The sequence below is a fragment of the Mya arenaria genome, chromosome 5 (genome assembly GCF_026914265.1).
Source record: "Mya arenaria isolate MELC-2E11 chromosome 5, ASM2691426v1".
In the NCBI taxonomy this organism is placed as follows: Eukaryota; Metazoa; Mollusca; class Bivalvia; order Myida; family Myidae; genus Mya; species Mya arenaria.
Genome location: NC_069126.1, coordinates 55,138,876 through 55,156,280, shown reverse-complemented (window position 1 = coordinate 55,156,280; position 17,405 = coordinate 55,138,876). Strand labels below are relative to the sequence as shown.

General features: G+C 32.7%; 1 protein-coding gene and 1 long non-coding RNA gene across 6 annotated transcripts in view; one reads left to right on the top strand and one right to left on the bottom strand.

Annotated features, from left to right (window-relative positions):
* The window catches only part of LOC128235121 (mucin-5AC-like), a 142,400-nt gene that overhangs the window by 15,008 nt on the left and 109,987 nt on the right, over positions 1 to 17,405 (bottom strand). For all 5 annotated transcript variants that reach the window (XM_052949861.1, XM_052949862.1, XM_052949860.1 and 2 more), the window contains 2 exons: positions 3,314 to 3,409; positions 2,230 to 2,352 (listed from right to left, as the gene is read on the bottom strand). In XM_052949861.1, the coding sequence (XP_052805821.1) occupies positions 2,230 to 2,352; positions 3,314 to 3,409 (219 nt within the window). The remainder of the gene's footprint in view (positions 1 to 2,229; positions 2,353 to 3,313; positions 3,410 to 17,405) is intronic.
* On the top strand, positions 4,524 to 9,105 carry LOC128235131 (uncharacterized). Its single transcript, XR_008261137.1, has 3 exons — positions 4,524 to 5,714; positions 5,953 to 6,049; positions 6,327 to 9,105. It is a non-coding gene; the product is annotated as an uncharacterized LOC128235131 (long non-coding RNA).

The following is a 17,405-nucleotide window of genomic DNA, read 5'->3' as shown; positions in this document are numbered from 1 at the left end:
AGGAAAAAGGAATTATATTAAAATGGCATGAAATCATGTATGCTAGAACAATGACAAGCTGATATAGTTCTAATAGTTTAGATGAGAATCCACAAAGTGAAAATTGATTTCAAGGGCCAAAATTCTTAAACTTGTTGGCTAAACCTGACAAAAAATTTGTAAAGTGCTAGTACAATTGATGATGATCATGTGTACAAAGTATACAAGAATGCTCCACAAATGCCCTCATAGCTTTAAGTGTAAAATTCAAGTTCAAGAGCATGCTACTCTTTAACATGTCAGGGGTCGAAATTAACACAAGCCTGTAAGCCTTGCACTGGTAAAATGTCTTCCGGGCTTGCTCAAATTCTTAATTTTATATAGCAGGGCTTGTTTAAAATTTGATGCCAAGCTATAATATATGAATTAGGGCTTCTTCATCAAAAAGCCTAATTTCAATGATTGACATCTGTGTCGAAACAGAGTAAAAAAATTCAAGTTCAAGCGCATGCTACTCTTTAACATCTGTGTCAAAACAGAGTAAAAAAATTCAAGTTAAAGCGCATGCTACTCTTTAACATCTGTGTCAAACCTGTGGGGGAACGGACACCGGATATAGCTCAAAAAGTGATAAATCGATAAGCGTTTGATTTTGACACATGGGAAGTTTTCTATATTTTTTTGTATTTTATGGTTATATATTTATCAAAATCAAAGAGTTTCGAATAACTTGATCCTGTACAATATAGGACTATGATGGAAATGTGTCTCCTCTTTTGTATAATAGCCCAATTCTCGCCGAAAGTTGCATGATCGCTCAAAAATGTTCATTTATGTGGTACGATTTCAAACATAAATCAACAAATTTAAAATAAGAATAAAAACTGAATCGAGCGATTTCATTGTAATTACATTATCTTGTAAAATATCAATATTTGTTGTTACAGAGATATTCATACATTTTGATGCCCTCAGGCGGTGTACTGGGGATAGCTAGGTGAAGCAAATAAATAACTGCACAGGGGATAGCTATCAATTGGACTGAGGATAGTAACGATGTATTTAGAATAACGAGACTGTGATAATGATTACGGTCATTTACCTATATGCGAGCTCGAGGGAAATTGTTTGATGTTTATGTGGTGTTTGCTATTCATATATATAGTATTGCTTTGTAAATCAAGTAGGTACGTTTTTGCACACAGAAAGTCATCAGTAGGGAATGAGATATTGTGATCAAATTTGGAACACGTGAAGCTTTTTTCTAAGCTTGGGTCAATGTTGCTATTACTTAGAACAGAATAATGGCCTCTGCTTGTTCACTTCATTGAGAAAGTATGTATTGTGACCAACCCTGATATTTAAGCAGCTTGCATATATACGTTCATTTAGGAGAGCATGGATCAAACTCATTGTAAACTTAAGTTTGCTCAATATATTCTTATCAAATTGTACTCTCACTTTTTCCAGATTGTATAAAAGTTCGAAATAGACATACATGTATATTGTATACTAATAGTGTTACTATCAATTTTTGTCCCATTTTACATGTTATCACCAGGTTACATTTCTCAACTTTGAAACTATCCTCAGTACATAATACGGCTATCTCCAGTACAGTACTGTGAACATTTCTAAAGGCATATCTTTAACAGTTTAAAAGTTACATTGCCAGTTCTTAAAATAAAAATAGCTGAGCTTATGCTTGTGAAATCCTTCGATTCAGATTTTTTATTCATTCGATATATTTCCTAAAAATAACAATACTTGTGGAAATTCTGTAAGTTTTGAGGTGATCATCTCAGGTTTGAAGAAACATTTTCGAGGTCTGCTAAATTGTAAGCACTTTAAAGTACACCATAGGCCAAATTTAGAATTCAGCTATTAGTTCAAACACTTGTTTCATTTGTGGATACGGTAGATTAGCGTTAACACAGCAAGATCTTACCTCTGGTAAAGAAAAACAACTGCATAATTGTCTGTTTACTTATCACTTTTTGAGCTATATCCGGTGTCCGTTCCCACACAGTGAAAACAGAGTATTTGTATTTTAGGCACAAGAGCCTTTCATGGTGATCATTTGTACTTAGTTTCAAACCAATCCCTCATTCACCATGGAATAGTTCACTCTACAAACCCAATATATATAATTTAATATAAAATTATGCTCAAGTTTCTGAAAAAAAATATGTTAATAAGCATTTACAAATTGACTAATTTCTTAACAGTTTACAGAGATATCTCACATACCTAGGATGTTGTAGAGGATCACTGCAATAATGCTGTATACAAAACTCACAAATATCCAACCAATCATGCAAAGGTGGGTTGGGGCACACAACTTTTCTGTTAGCCATTTCCTTGCTTTTGGAACTGAAAATATGCAAGGTAAGATCAATAGTATATTATTACAGGATTATAATTGGCTATGATATGCCCTTGGTCTCTATCACAACTTGCCCTCAAAACAAACATTCTCGTTAACCAGAGAAATAAGCTCATTTCAAGACCTTTCAATGTTTATGTTTGTGTCTCTTACAGTTAATTGTTGTTGGGGTCATGCCAAGTGCCCCTTGCAGGTGCCTGAAACACAATCCCATGAAAGGTCTCTATAAACTCTTCATATATACCAAGTTTGGTCGCAATATGTGGACCATAGCTTAAGTTATTCAATACCAACCATTTTTTTGTTCAGGGGTAACACTTTAGGATAAATCAAGGATAATATGGAGTTGTGTAACTACATTGTGTGATGTCCTGAAACAACTGCGTAAAGTATGAAGTGAATTGAATGAAGGGTATTAGAGTTGTAAAAGTCAAAATGCAACTTTGCCCTAAAACTTTAACTGGACGGTGACACTAACGCTGACTCTGGGGCAAATAGTCAAGCCTCCTTCTTTGAAATCGAGCTAGAAAACTTCAATTAGAAAAAGTTATGACATCTCTTTAAGTCCATGGGGCCATTCCTGTACCTACTGGCAGGAACTGAAGTAACCTGATGCTACATACAATATATAAGATCTAAGAGCTAGTTGTTTTTGACAATATATGATTAAAAGTAAATACTGAGCTTTGGCTGTCTTGTTGAATTAACTGTTTTGAATTTTTTTACAGTGAATACAAGGAAGCTTCAGATTGCAGATAAGTTGACAATGCCTTAAAATGGACACTCAGGCTGGTCACAATAGCTGACAATGAACACTTTGTGCTCAGGCATAGATATATGCCATTTGTATTCAAATTTAAACAAATACATTTATAAAAAATATAATGAAAACACTTTTATTTGTACTTTATAGTATCATTAAATAATATAGAAAATAATTATATTTACCTGCAAATAGTACATACAAAATCCATGCTCCTGACCCAGTACTGAAGACAATGAAGAGGACTGACCACACAATTTTCAGGACCTTACAGTCGCAAACTGAAATGAAAAAGAGAACATGCTGCATTTTAACTAACCCATGCAGAAATTATTTCAATGTTTTTTCAAATCCTAACAATTCCTATGATTTCTTAGCAAATACCAATGTTTTCTCATTTGCAAAACATTGGAATTCTTTGGAATAGACAATCCTAACAAATCCAAAGAATTCTTAAGACTTCTTTGGATATTTATATTGGAAAAGAAAGGAAAAGATTGGAATAATAATCCAAACTTATCCTAGCTTTTCTGAATTGGAAAAAGTTGTCATTACTTAGAAATGCAACCATTTTTCTGTAAAATGAAAATCCAAACATTTGGATTAGTTAGGAATTTAGTATCATGACATTGAGCACATAGGACAACTTACTTTATAAGAATTCAACAGTTTCCTTTTTCAGATTTTTTTCAATATAATGTCTAATGTTTACCAATGGTATTGATTAATATTTGTGAGTAGTATTTTGTTATCACCTGTTGCACAGAATTCATCAAAGCATCAGTTGATGAGGTATTTTCATGAACCTAACTTCTTGAACTTGAATCATCGAAATTAAATGAATGTGATGAACTGTTTAACCATTTAAAAGATGAGACGACCAGCAGAATATAATAAGATGCATCAGCAACAGGCAGATAGTTGAGGTAGCTGTAGTTACAACTGACTGTTGCATTTAGAGTAACACTATTGGCCCAGTCATAACCCAAAGATTATAAATAAAAAAAATAAATAACATGCTTAAAGAAAATTCCATATCAAAATAACATGAACATTGAAATTAAATTTATTTTAATTAAAGCACCACATATATCATATGTATCATGTAAGGTGCCATGGATTGTTCCACTCACAGGTGATTGTCACATTGCCTGGATACAGTAATATATTTTTATAATTTTTTATATATTTTTTATATTTTTATTATTTATTATTTCGGTCAAGATAGTGAATATGTCATTTAAAAAAAAATATTACTAACTTTTTCCATGAAAAATTGTGGAATATTTTTTAAAATGATATATATTCACTATCTTGACCAAAAAAAAAAATATTTAAAAAAAAAATTAAAAAAAAATATTTAAAAAAAAATAAAAATAAATAAATATACCTGTATCCAGCCAATATGACGAGCACCTGTGGTAAACACTGGTTAATTAGTTGCCAAACAAGTTAAATGTACCTTCTTTCAAGGTTCACTAAACTAAAACGACCCTACAATCATTGACAATGACGCAAGGCGATGTCCAGAGTTTTTCTTCCAACTTTCGGTTTCGCTTACGTCTTTATTAATTAGAAATAAAATTAGATGGACCATGATCTCTGAGAATGGGGAAAAATGCAATTGATTTGCTTGTAATTGATTGTCTCTCAAATATTTATTAAAAAATATAAATTCTAACGTAGCTATATATTCTAACGGTTACGCATTTAAGACGAAACGCTCTTCACTGGCGGAGGTAATTTCGAACTCCCGCCATTTTTGTCGGAATAATGCGCCAAATAAACTGAAGTGTTGTTTCGTTTATTTAAGGTAAGTTCAAGCGAAGTAAGGGGTGTAATTCAATTACTTTTATAACGATCTTTTACGCTAACATTATTGCTTAAAATAAAATAGCAACATTTTGAAGTAATGAGCAAATACGTTTTGTTGTAATACATTTTCGCGACAAACGTACGAAATACGTTTGTGTAGAAACACAGTTCAATGAATGTTTGTGACTTACGCGTACAGCTAATACTTCATTGTTATATATTTTAACAGCTATTATATTTGTTTCTTAATGTATGTAAGCTAATTTTGTCTAGAAAAAGAATCAATTGCCATAAAGGGTCGGCAGTGATGCAAAAGTGGGTGGGGAAGGTCAAAAACTAAAACGTTTAAAAAGTCCATGTTTTATATAGTTTTGAGGAACGATCTTTTAGGGGTGTGAAACATATATTATTGGCAACATGTTTTGGGGTAGTAAGGAGTTAACAAATTTTACAATAAAAGATTAATTAATATTTTTGATCAAAAAAACTTTCACATTTATTCAAAAAAGTATCTTGACATTGCTTATCACTTTGTTTTGTTTTTTTTATGTCAAAATGCCCCAGACTACCTATTCAACAATGTTGTGAGTTCTTTATTATATTTTGTCAAATAAATAACCACTATGCAAGCAAATTATAGTTTAGTGTCTGAAATGATGTTTCATATATTTTAGCCGGCCTAAAGGAGCTAACAAAGATATCATCAGTCCACAAAGGAATCAACCAGTGAAGGAGAAAAACATTCAAAGCTGTAAATTGCCAAATCCATCAGTGAGTAGACTATTTTTAAAGCACATGGTAAGATTTCCATGTTGCAATGGATAAATGGGTATGAGTCATGCTTGTGAAATATTGAACCTCAAAACTAAGTAGAAATTGATATTTTTAACATTTTAAATTGTGGTCCTTCAATGGGCTTTTGCATCGCTGCTGACCCTAGACCTTTTAAATAACCACTATGCAAGCAAATTATAGTTTAGTGTCTGAAATGATGTTTCGTCTATTTTAGCCGGACTTAAGGAGCTAACAAAGAAATCATCAGTCCACAAAAGAATCAACCAGTGAAGGAGAAAAACATTCAAAGCTGTAAATTGCCAAATCCATCAGTGAGTAGACTATTTTTCAATGCACATTGATTTTGAAAACTATATTGTGGATGTGTGGAGTGGATTTTATTTGTAATGGACAAACACTATCAAGAATCTTTAAAAAAAAATCAGACTTAATATATTTGAGCACTTTGGTTCGAACAAATAAAATAATATATCATTAATTTATATACCTGTGACATTGAAATCTTAATTTGCACTGATTTGATAACCAACTCGCCGTTAGAAATTGGAAACTATTGGCAGTACAAATAAAAAAAGAAATATTTTTCAGGTTGGAAGATGGATGTCAAAGTCTCAGACAAAAGCTTCCAGAGTTAAGAAAAGATCACTTCAACAAAAACAAGCACGAGAAGAATGACTGCAAAAAATATTTTCGCAGATGCGTTTCCTCATCAAGTGTATAAGGAAAACGGACCTGTCTACAGAGACTAGATGTAAATGTCAAGGACTGAAATGAGCAATTCAATGGCTCATTTCTAATTGTGTTAAGTGTCATAAAAAATTAAAACTGTTATAAATGGACATGTAGTAATGATGAAATTATCATCCTGTTGCGAATAACATTTACTTATTCATGAACTTAGTTCATGAATGACATTTTGAAAAAATCATGTTCATTAACTGTCAAGTTCATTAACTAAGTGAGAGTTCATGAACATGATTTGTCCAAATTATCATTCTTGAATAGTTCATGTTATTCTCAAAAAGCACACGCTTGACGTCACTGACATGGATATTAATTTGATGGACTAAAGAAGCTCCATACATGGAAAATGACAAATGCGAATCAATTAATACGCTGTCTAGAATAAAAAATAACAACTGTATAACTAATTTTATCAGTAAATACAAAACTGTGAGCTTAGCCCGCTGATGCCAAAAATTAAGTCATTAATAACTATGCATTTAAACTCCAGAATGACCTTTATGAACCATTAATGTACAGGTGATATTTATTGTTTCTTAAATACAATAACTTATAAACTGTGTTAGTTTGAATTTTTTATCCATGTTTTCATGCACATTGGTTAAAAGTACATGTTTGAAAAATATAATGATATAATTAAAGAGAGATAACTGTTTTACTTGCGTTTATGCTGTAAGAGCGTAGAAGGGCATGTGAGTGAATTTCATAAAGCATGTTAGAGCATCTTGGGTCATTTGCTTGCTTACCCTACTGCATTCATACAGCATAAAAGCAGTAAAATGTGAGCATTACTTATAATTTTAATACATAATAAAAAAAATGTTCATTTCGGTTAAACAGTAGGAGTACTTTTATCTTGTTCTGTGCGTGTCGCAGGCAGAAAAAGGACTTGCAGTTTACTCTAGATTGATCATGGTGTTAAAGACCTTCGCCAACAGTTATGTATTAAATAATGCAATTGAGTATTTGTTCTTTTAGAAATGTAACCAACAACATATGTTGGTATGAAAGAATAGCTGATTTTGTAATGTATTATAATATATTTGTTTTAAATGACTAATCCTTAATTAAGAAAAGTAATCTACATTTCATGATGAAATGGAATTGGTTGCGTAAAACTGGAGCTTACAAGAAAGTGTTTTCTATTTTCTTGTTGACTAATTTTTTTTCATGATAGTAGTTGACATTTTTATTTTTAAACAAGAAAGTTATAATGTACCTTTTGATATCAAATGGTTTTCTACGACATGTCGAGGGCTCAACGCAACACTATTGTAACTCATTTTTTTCAAATTTTACAGGAGGTTGAAAAAACTTCACATTTTTTTGTATTATACATATTTTGTAAGATTCTTAGTATATTTGTCTTTGAAAGTAGAATCAATTTAATAATCCAAATAGAAAGTTGAAGTATAATGTTGTGTTTTTATTATATTTGAATAAATATTAGTTACAATAGTGTTGCCTCTGAAAATGAGAAAATATCATTTAATTTTTCAACGCAACACAATTGTAACTGAAGTTGCAATAGTGTTGCATTTATCTTTTTTTACCAGTTTTCCAGTTATATTTACAATTTGCAGAGCAACACAGTGATATTTTTTTTTTAAGTTGTGCTTACATATTAATTTAAAACATAGCTGAAAACACATTTAATTCCTCATAGTTCTTTGTAGTTTTTAGCTCGACTATTCGAAGAATAAGGAGAGCTATACTACTCACCCAAGCGTCGGCATCGGCGTCACACCTTGGTTAAGGTTTTGCGTGCAAGCACACATAGGTTAATATCTCAGCAACTACTTGAGGTATTGCATTGAGACTTTATACAATGGTACTCAACCATCCAATGTACTTAAATAACCCAGCCCCGATATCACGCAAATACTTTTAAAAGTCAAATCTCAATCTCTATCTCAATTCATTTTACCACATAGAAGCATAGTATTATTCAAAATCTTGCATGTTTTCATACTTTTTGTCAACCTATTTTCTCATAGAATGTGTTATTGAAAGATTTTGTCAATATTTCAAAGAAATCTTATTCTAGAACAAAATATATACTTGAGTATTTGATAAAAGGCAATGAATTGAACTCAAGTACATTTTTTGGCAATAAAAAAGTTTTCAATTGGAATCGAGACCAAAGGTGTGATCAACATATTCAATGAAAGAATGCGTTTTAAAAAAAAATGTGAAAACATATTCTTGTTTCCAATAAATTTTGTATAATATGGTTAAATGTGTTGAGATTGAGTTTGAGATTTGACTTAAGTATTTTCGTGATATTGGGGCCAGGTTAGATACCTCTAGTTTGCATTTAATGCAAATAATTGCCCTTTATTATTCGACTTACAAAAATCTGGTTAAGGTTTTGCGTGCAAGCACACATTGGTTAAAATCTCAGCAATTACTTGAGGTATTGCATTGAGACTCGATACAATGGTACTCAACCATCCAACATACATTATTAACCAGGTATGATAACTCTAGTTTGCATTTAATGCAAATAATTGCCCTTTATTATTCAACTTAGAAATTCTGGTTAAGGTTTTGCGTGCAAGCACACATAGGTTAATATCTCAGCAACTACTTGAGGTATTGCATTGAGACTTTATACCATCCATCCTCCTAAATTAATCAAGTTAGATACCGGTAACCTGCATTCAATGAAAGTTGTCAAAACGTTCAATCTGTGAGAGTGCAGCTTTTTAAAAATATTTTATAACATGATGTTGCCATCATAAAATGCCCTGTAAATCATAGAAATGTAATTTATTATATAAATAGAATATCCCATTCGTGGTCATTTAAACAAAATTTATTAAGTTATGTTTACTGAAGTGTCAAAAATTGATAGAAAGTTTTCACAGCTTACGGTATTTCAATCAATTTTAGAAAACTTTAATAAATAAATGAAAAATAAATTCCTTATTGAACGAACACTCATGCTATCCTCTATGTTTGGCAAACGGGGAATACACTGAAATCACAATTAGGCATTCAAATTAATAATCTGATGTTAAACTAATACATCATAATATTAGCATCGTTGGCAACTACAGTACTTTTTCTGTTAAATTTCATACACAATGAAGCATAGCGATGTTGATCTGACAATGAATAATTAGATATAAATAAATTAATCTATAGATTTATACTTCTATAATTGATCTCATAATTTTCATATGTTCTAATTTTTAAAGAACACTGTACTAGTGGCATAGTACTGTTTTGGTTTAATAGTTAATTTGATTCACAGAGATTATAAGTATCTACCATAGCCGCTCGTGTAAGATTATAGGTTCATCCCGACCCTCGCGCAGGGTGTTTTGCGGGAACTCAGTAAACCTCGTCTTACAATCTCAGTCATGGAAGATACTTATAATCTCTGTGAATCAAGTTCACTTCCTTCTGAGGACCATGATATAGCTTATTTGATAAAAGAAGCTATTTGGCCTCTCTGAGGTATATGATAACGTCCTTATTTCATTGTATTTGACCTTTTCATTAACTTCATTTATTGAAAAAAAATTCACATTGCTTGCAACCTGTTTAATGTCTAAAATGTCAGTCGTACTCATTTCTTTCACAAAATATGGCCTTTTATGTAAAGCAGTTCGGACAATTGCTGCCCACTGCCCACTTGTATACACACTGTCATGTTTTGATGCTCTCTCAACTTCAGCATGTATTGAATCTCCTTCATTTTGTGTATAATCTTTTTGCAAATAATTATGTGTGATTGTCCATAGTTTGTTGCTCCCCCTTTGCATGAGGCTACTGGTAGCCTTGCCATATGGCAGCTACTGAGTTTGCAACACACTGCCGGTCACATCCTTTATGGGAAGCTTGTCCCTGGTGTTTAAAATCTTGCAACATATTATCTGTTTCCTAGATACAAAAAAATGGATTAAATGTTTTATAGGATGTTGTTATTATGGATAAAACCCTTTTTTCAGAAAAAGTAGCATTTTTTTCAGCAAATACTTCTATTATCCCACAGAACCTTAACAAATCGGATGGAATGCAAATATGGCATATTTCTAAGAACTTTTATGAAAAAAACATTAAATTGACTGGACTAAATGACTTGTATCAGGGTCTTATAACAGATTTGTTGACATTGTTTGTATTAACATTTTAGGACACTACTAAATGATATTTTTCCTAATTAGGTCAATTATAAAATTATTTAGACCATAGTATTAAAAAAGTGAGTGTTTTTTTTTTAATTTCCGTTGTATTGCATTGGGATGTTATATAACACCTGAACTACATGTACCAAAATGTCATGGTATTCACTTAAATAGATTATGGTTCTATGGTGTCAGGGCCACATAATTAAAGTTAAATCTGTAATAAAATTGAACTATTAATATAACAAAAAAATAATTAAAGAAAATGTTTAGAATGGTTACACATATTAATCTTCATATACAGTACAGCCAACTATTAAAAAAATAAAAGAAATCAGTTTATTTTTACCTTGTAATGAACATAACATAATAATATTTTTCTTGTTATTTAATTTATAATTTCATAAGATATTATTACAATAAGAAATTGTTTATATGAAAAGTAAAACACTTCTGTATAAAGCGCAAGCCTCTCAAACATTTCTATGCATTTATATTGCAATATTGACACAATCTTTAGTGGACACTAATGATGTGATATGATTAATGATTATCGTCCCAACCTGTGAGATTATTACGATTATTGCATAATTGCCCGATGAGAACGAGAACGTAAAGACTGACATCAATTTCACGTTAATAAGAATGGCCGCTGTATACTTGGTAGGCAAACATTTTGTTTCAGTAATGAGTACTACCCGAAACTGTACCAGATGTTTACATCCGTTAAAGGTCATAAAGCACTGAGGCAAGGAAATGTTTTGTAGAAACGTTTTTTTTTTACTTTACTCGCTGAGAATTTTTAATTATTCCAGCAGAATGGCTAGAGTCATTTAAGTCGAGATGCTTATGAAATTGCTCCTAGGCTGGACTACCCTGGCTGTGCCCACCTTATAATTGAAGTGAACAACCAAAACAGCCAATGTAAAACATGAAATATTTGAAGAATGAGAATATTGCAGGCTTATTCTGAAAACACATACGAAAAGGTTTGCTAATGTGATTTCCAGTCACTCGTTATTTTTCACAGCTAATGCCATTCAAAACCATTTTGTTATTTTACATTTTTAAAACGTTAAGACTTAAGTCACTATTGTACGTATGCTAATCATAATGCATATCCTTTATTGTTCCACAAAATCATGTTCTTTAAATCCATTTGAAATCATTGACAAATGACAAAACATATGTATTATACAGGATAATAATGGTTGACCATGGCTTTTGGTTGATAATTGCCCCAGTGAAAATAATTATTTCTTCCACTGGGGCAATTATCAACCAAAATCCATGGTCAACCCTGTATAATTCTATAAATAAACTTCATACTGTTTATTGATTTCTTCCATACTTGGAGTTGTAAAGTTGTAATCTACATTGTACTTACTATATTTAGCTTCTTTTCCAAGAAACTGATGATGTAATCAAACATTATGACATCATAGTGATATAGTATAACAGAGTTACAATAGTGTTGCACTGTGACATTTTTTCAAAGTGTTTATAATTTTTATGCAACACTATTGTAACTGGAGTTACAATAGTGTTGCAATTTGGAATTTAACACATCAGAGATACAATAAGGTAGCAAATATTTTTAAAGATACACTTATTTTAGGAATACATCTAAAATATTTTATGAGTTAATGCATCTTAACAAAATACACTCAAAAATGCCAAAAAGCTAAATTCTGTAAAAATTGCAGTTACAATAGTGTTGCGTTGAGCCCTCGATGTGCAACTTAAAACATGACATGTTGTCTGTAAATTTGTCTCAGTGTGTTCACATGCATTCTGGTGAACAGGCTTTATCACTAATCACTCAGCAAAACATTGGATTACTTAAGAATTTGGTAGATATAAAATGATAAGAAAACCTAAGAATTCTTGGGAACTTCTAACAAATCCTATGTTTTTCAATTTGACTCCAATGGGTAAAAATCCAAAGCTTTCCAATGTTTTCCATCTAGGAATACATAGGAAAAGATAGGAATTTTGCATCCAGGTTCAGTTCGGAATACTTAGGAAAACATTGGATTGTGGGGCCAATACCGCCCATGTTTTCCAAAGTATTCCAACTCAGAAAAACATTGGATTACTTAAGAATTTGGTAGATATAAAATGATAAGAAAACCTAAGAATTCTTGGGAACTCCTAACAAATCCTATGTTTTCCAATTTGACTCCAATGGGTAAAAATCCAAAGCTTTCCAATGTTTTCCATCTAGGAATACATAGGAAAAGATAGGAATTTTGCATCCAGGTTCGGTTCGGAATACTTAGGAAAACATTGGATTTTGGGGCCAATACCGCCCATGTTTTCCAAAGTATTCCAACTCTTTATTCCTAGGAATAGATAGGAAAAGATTGGAAATTCTAAGAATTAAATCCTAAGATTTCTTAGGATATTCTTAAGAATACTTAGGAAATCCAATTTAATTTCTGCAAGGGAAGTTAAGCAATATGCCACCTTGTTGAATGATAGCATTTGGGTGCATGGTGCATGAAAGCATGTCCCATAGTCTTCAACATTCGTCTGGATGAATGTTTGACAACAAAAAACACAAAAGGCAATTACTCTGTACAGTTATGGTTCTTGTACACTGCATTTCCTCTAATTGTGCTTTACCATCGCATTTAGTTTTAATAGATTCCATTCGGTAGTTTCAAGTTATGTTTCTGTTAAGAAAAAGTAACAAAGAGCAATAACTCTTTAATTATCTATAATATAGTTCCTGTTCTTGTACACTGCACTTCCTCTCATTATGTTCTATGTTGCAAGAAGGAAAATTCCAAATGACAAACCACCCAAACTGACAAACAACAGGACTCGGATAACTTTGTTTGTCAGGGATATAATAATTCATGAGATGGGAAATGGAATAAACATCAGTACATGCCTGTAGACACATTGAGGCACACTGTGGCAGTGGCCTAGGTTATTTCGATTGGATGGTGGGAAATTCCTGCTACAAGAATGCAACTCTAGACACTTGCTTGAATTCAATAAATGGGCAGAAGTAACTCCATATTAACTTTTGTTTGATTATTTCTTGCTCACTATTATATCATTCAGGGCTTCTTAAAGCTGTCAATTTGCCAATGTGGAACGATTTTGACTTTGCCAGACCGATTGCATTTTCAGAAAATGGCCAAAAAATTTGTCCGAATTTTTTTTTTCTATTGTGGTCCAAAATGGCTAGGTCAGTAAAAAACAGAATTTGTAATACACAAACAGTGTTTGTCATACCACGTCCTTAACTACCAGGGGTGATAACAGACTGTGTTAATTGACTTTGCTGTTTTCATTACATCAAAGTGAAGTCACATTCTCCGTCTTTTTCTCATGAAAACATTTGTCACACTTTTGCTACGAAGATCCATTATCATTATATTATAAATACATCGTCATTGTTAAGCCGTGAAAGCATACAAATTTCTAATTCATTAACCTAGCTCTGCCCGAATTCTATAGGATATCCAATACAATCTAAATCGCCTGAGATGGCTCTATAGCTTCGCCACATTGCGAAAAAATATTGACAGAAAACAATGAAGCTGGGTTCGTAGCTGAGAAATAACCAATAATGGACATGAAATTTGTACCAGAGACAAACAATGACCTTGAGGCTTGGCGTATGCATTCAATAGTGATCATCTACTGCATAAGATCAGTGATCCTAAATTGTTTATCACTAGAAGGTTACTGCGACTTTGACCTACTGACTTAAAAATCGAGAGGGGTCATCAACGTCTCATAACCAACTTAAAAGTCATTTAAGTCATGATCAACAAGCATATCAAGTATGAAATTTCTAGGTGCAAGCATTCATTTTTAAGCGAAACCATTATTCAGCTTTAGGTCACCACCAAAATATTGTTTTTCACCTGAAGATATAACCATGACATTGACCTAATGATCTCAACTATATGGGGTCACCTACTAGTCATGAACAACTCACAAAGCAAGCATGAAATTCTTTATCTTCAGTTATTGAGTGGAAACTGTTTTTCACCTCATTAGGTCAAAGTCTGTTTTTATTTTGCACATTTGAATCTTTTAACATGGTTATCTTCCATTTGACCTTGTGATTTTCTGTGAGAACATGTAACTCCCAATTTAACTTTAACTATAATACAGGAATAGAAAACTTGAAGAAGTTGTATCAAAAGAATTTTAATAATTTGACCTTATAACCTACCATAGTTTTAAGATAGCTTTTGATTAAAACATAATTATCAAGTCTTCATTGAAAATCAAATTGACCACACTCAGCCGAAGTTTGGTCTCTGGGGTGTTTAATATGCTGTTAAAATAATGATAATTTAAACAGGGTTTCATTACAGACAACATGCAATCATTATGCACCAGTCAATCGTAACCACTGCCCCCCCAGGTCCAGAGAATAGCAGGGACTTTAACTTTCGGTCTAGCCAACCCCAGGTAAAAATCCCGCCCTGCGGAGACGAACTGCTGGTAAAATGTCCGCTAAACTGCTCCCCAGGGAACCTAGGCCAGGCCCTTTCCCCGCTATATTTTGCACGAAGACAAAACCACTGCATTCACCCCGCACTGCTGGGCCACCTGAAAGGTAAAAAAGGTTAAAATACGGCCCATTTCTCCGGCTATCCCCGGACCTGGGGGGGGGGCATGGTTACAATTGACCGGTGCATTATAACTCACCATACAAAACTTAGTGATCTGCTGATCCTGAAAGGGGTAAATTATCTGGCAGACTAACATTTAGCAAGCAAGGGTCAATTTGTGGGTACATGCAAAGCAAATTATAGGTAGACCAACAACATTGATTTCTACGGTTGTATAAGAGCAAGCTTTGTTCATTTACATCTGGGGTAAAAATGTCTATTTAAGTATTATAACTTGTGATAAATACAAACACAAAATAAGCAGCAAATTAGGATAATTAAGTATGACAAGTTTACAAGAAATCTGATTGTAAAAAGGCTTTTATCTCGTCATCATATTAAAGAGAATACCAATGGGCGATACTATTTCCCGGTCCGATACTATTTCCCGGTCCGGACCAGTTCTCTGCAGGGATGCAAACGAATGGCAAAATTGATATTCGAATATTCGGTAATTCTTTCAATCGAATATTCGATAACCAAGACTAATATTTTAGAAGATCTAGTAAACTATTATTATTCCCTATAGCAATAGCCGGGGCCTTTATAACCTTCTTTGTCGTAGCCGGTACACGCGACGGATCCTGATTCTTCCCTAAATTAGCCTCTGAAATTCCCCATAACATCAAAAGGCAAAACATTTGTAATTTTTTTTTTAAAAAAAACTTCAATTCCACTCATTCCTTTTAGTAAACAATGCGAAATCAGACCAGCGACGGTTTAGGGACGTTAATAGATAACAGAGGAGTTTTCTGTAGGAGAGCAGCCTCTTTCTGGGATTGACCTTTACTAAATATAACTATGAAAAAAACAAACCATTGCGGGAACTATTAAAATATAAAAATGAAAACAAATGTGGACTTTGACCCATCTATTGTACAACAATACAGGCAATATATCCTAAAATGCTATACCATACAGTTACATTTCAAAGCATGAACGATGTATTGAAACGCGGAAAACAGTTTGAGGCACGTAGATGTAAGTAGCACAATGCATTAATATCGTCACGGCGATTTGAAATACATTGCAAAACTTAATTGGAAGCCAAAACAACAATTTGGTATCAAGGCCGATTTCCTATGTCCTAAATTGATCTGGTCATTTACATTTCACCGAAAATGTTTGAAACTTGTGAGATGTCACTTGTCCAAAAGCCAGTTATTGTTAAATTACTGGGACTGTTTATAGTGCACGACCATATGCCCTAATTGACATATGACGCGAGTTTAGTGTATTGTCATCACATTCACACCTTTGACATTAGGGGCCAATTGTTGTAAAAACAAGACAAAGAATTGTATACACAACAACAACGATGTAGGCAAAAGGTTAATTATCTTATTTATTCAATAAAAAAAACACATCGAATATTCGAATACCGATTTTGACATTCGAATACCAAACGTTCGATCGAATATTCGAATATCCGTTTGCATTCCTACTATTTAGCACTGACCATCGAAACATTGTTTTGCTGCTAATTTATAATCAAATATTGAAATAAAGCTACTGAATATTATCTTAAACAATTAATAAAAGATGCACATATTTTATATTGCATGTTTTATAACGCAAGTAGTTTTTATGATCAATAAGACTTAATATTAAACGGGACTATACTGGGGCGAGGTTGCGCTGGGCATGGGGGGATGTTTTCGAGAGTGACACTGTGGAGGGTGGTATATTGACACTGACACAATTAACTGTTCACGCTCACTTAAGTCCTCCCAATTGGCTGAAATTTTCGCTGTTTGCACTCAGAATCAGGGTGATTGAACCAGAGTGTGGTACACAAAGAATCATCACTGTGGTGTATGAGAATGACTACTTGATGAAATACTGGTTAGTGAAAAACAATTGTGCCAAGCTGAAAAAATGCGAAATACAAAATGTCCATCAACATTCTGTAATTGATGAAATAACAACTGTTATGTACATAATGAAATTAATGGAGATACATAGTAACCAGTCATGGAAATGAACACGAAAAAAACAATTGCAATTATATTATTCCTTAATCAGGAATGAATATTCTGACACAATGATTGATTTGTTGATTCCCCTGAATTTAACCATATCCCCCCCCCCCGGCACTGGTAAACAACACTGATACTATTAGATGTTATAAATTTGATATA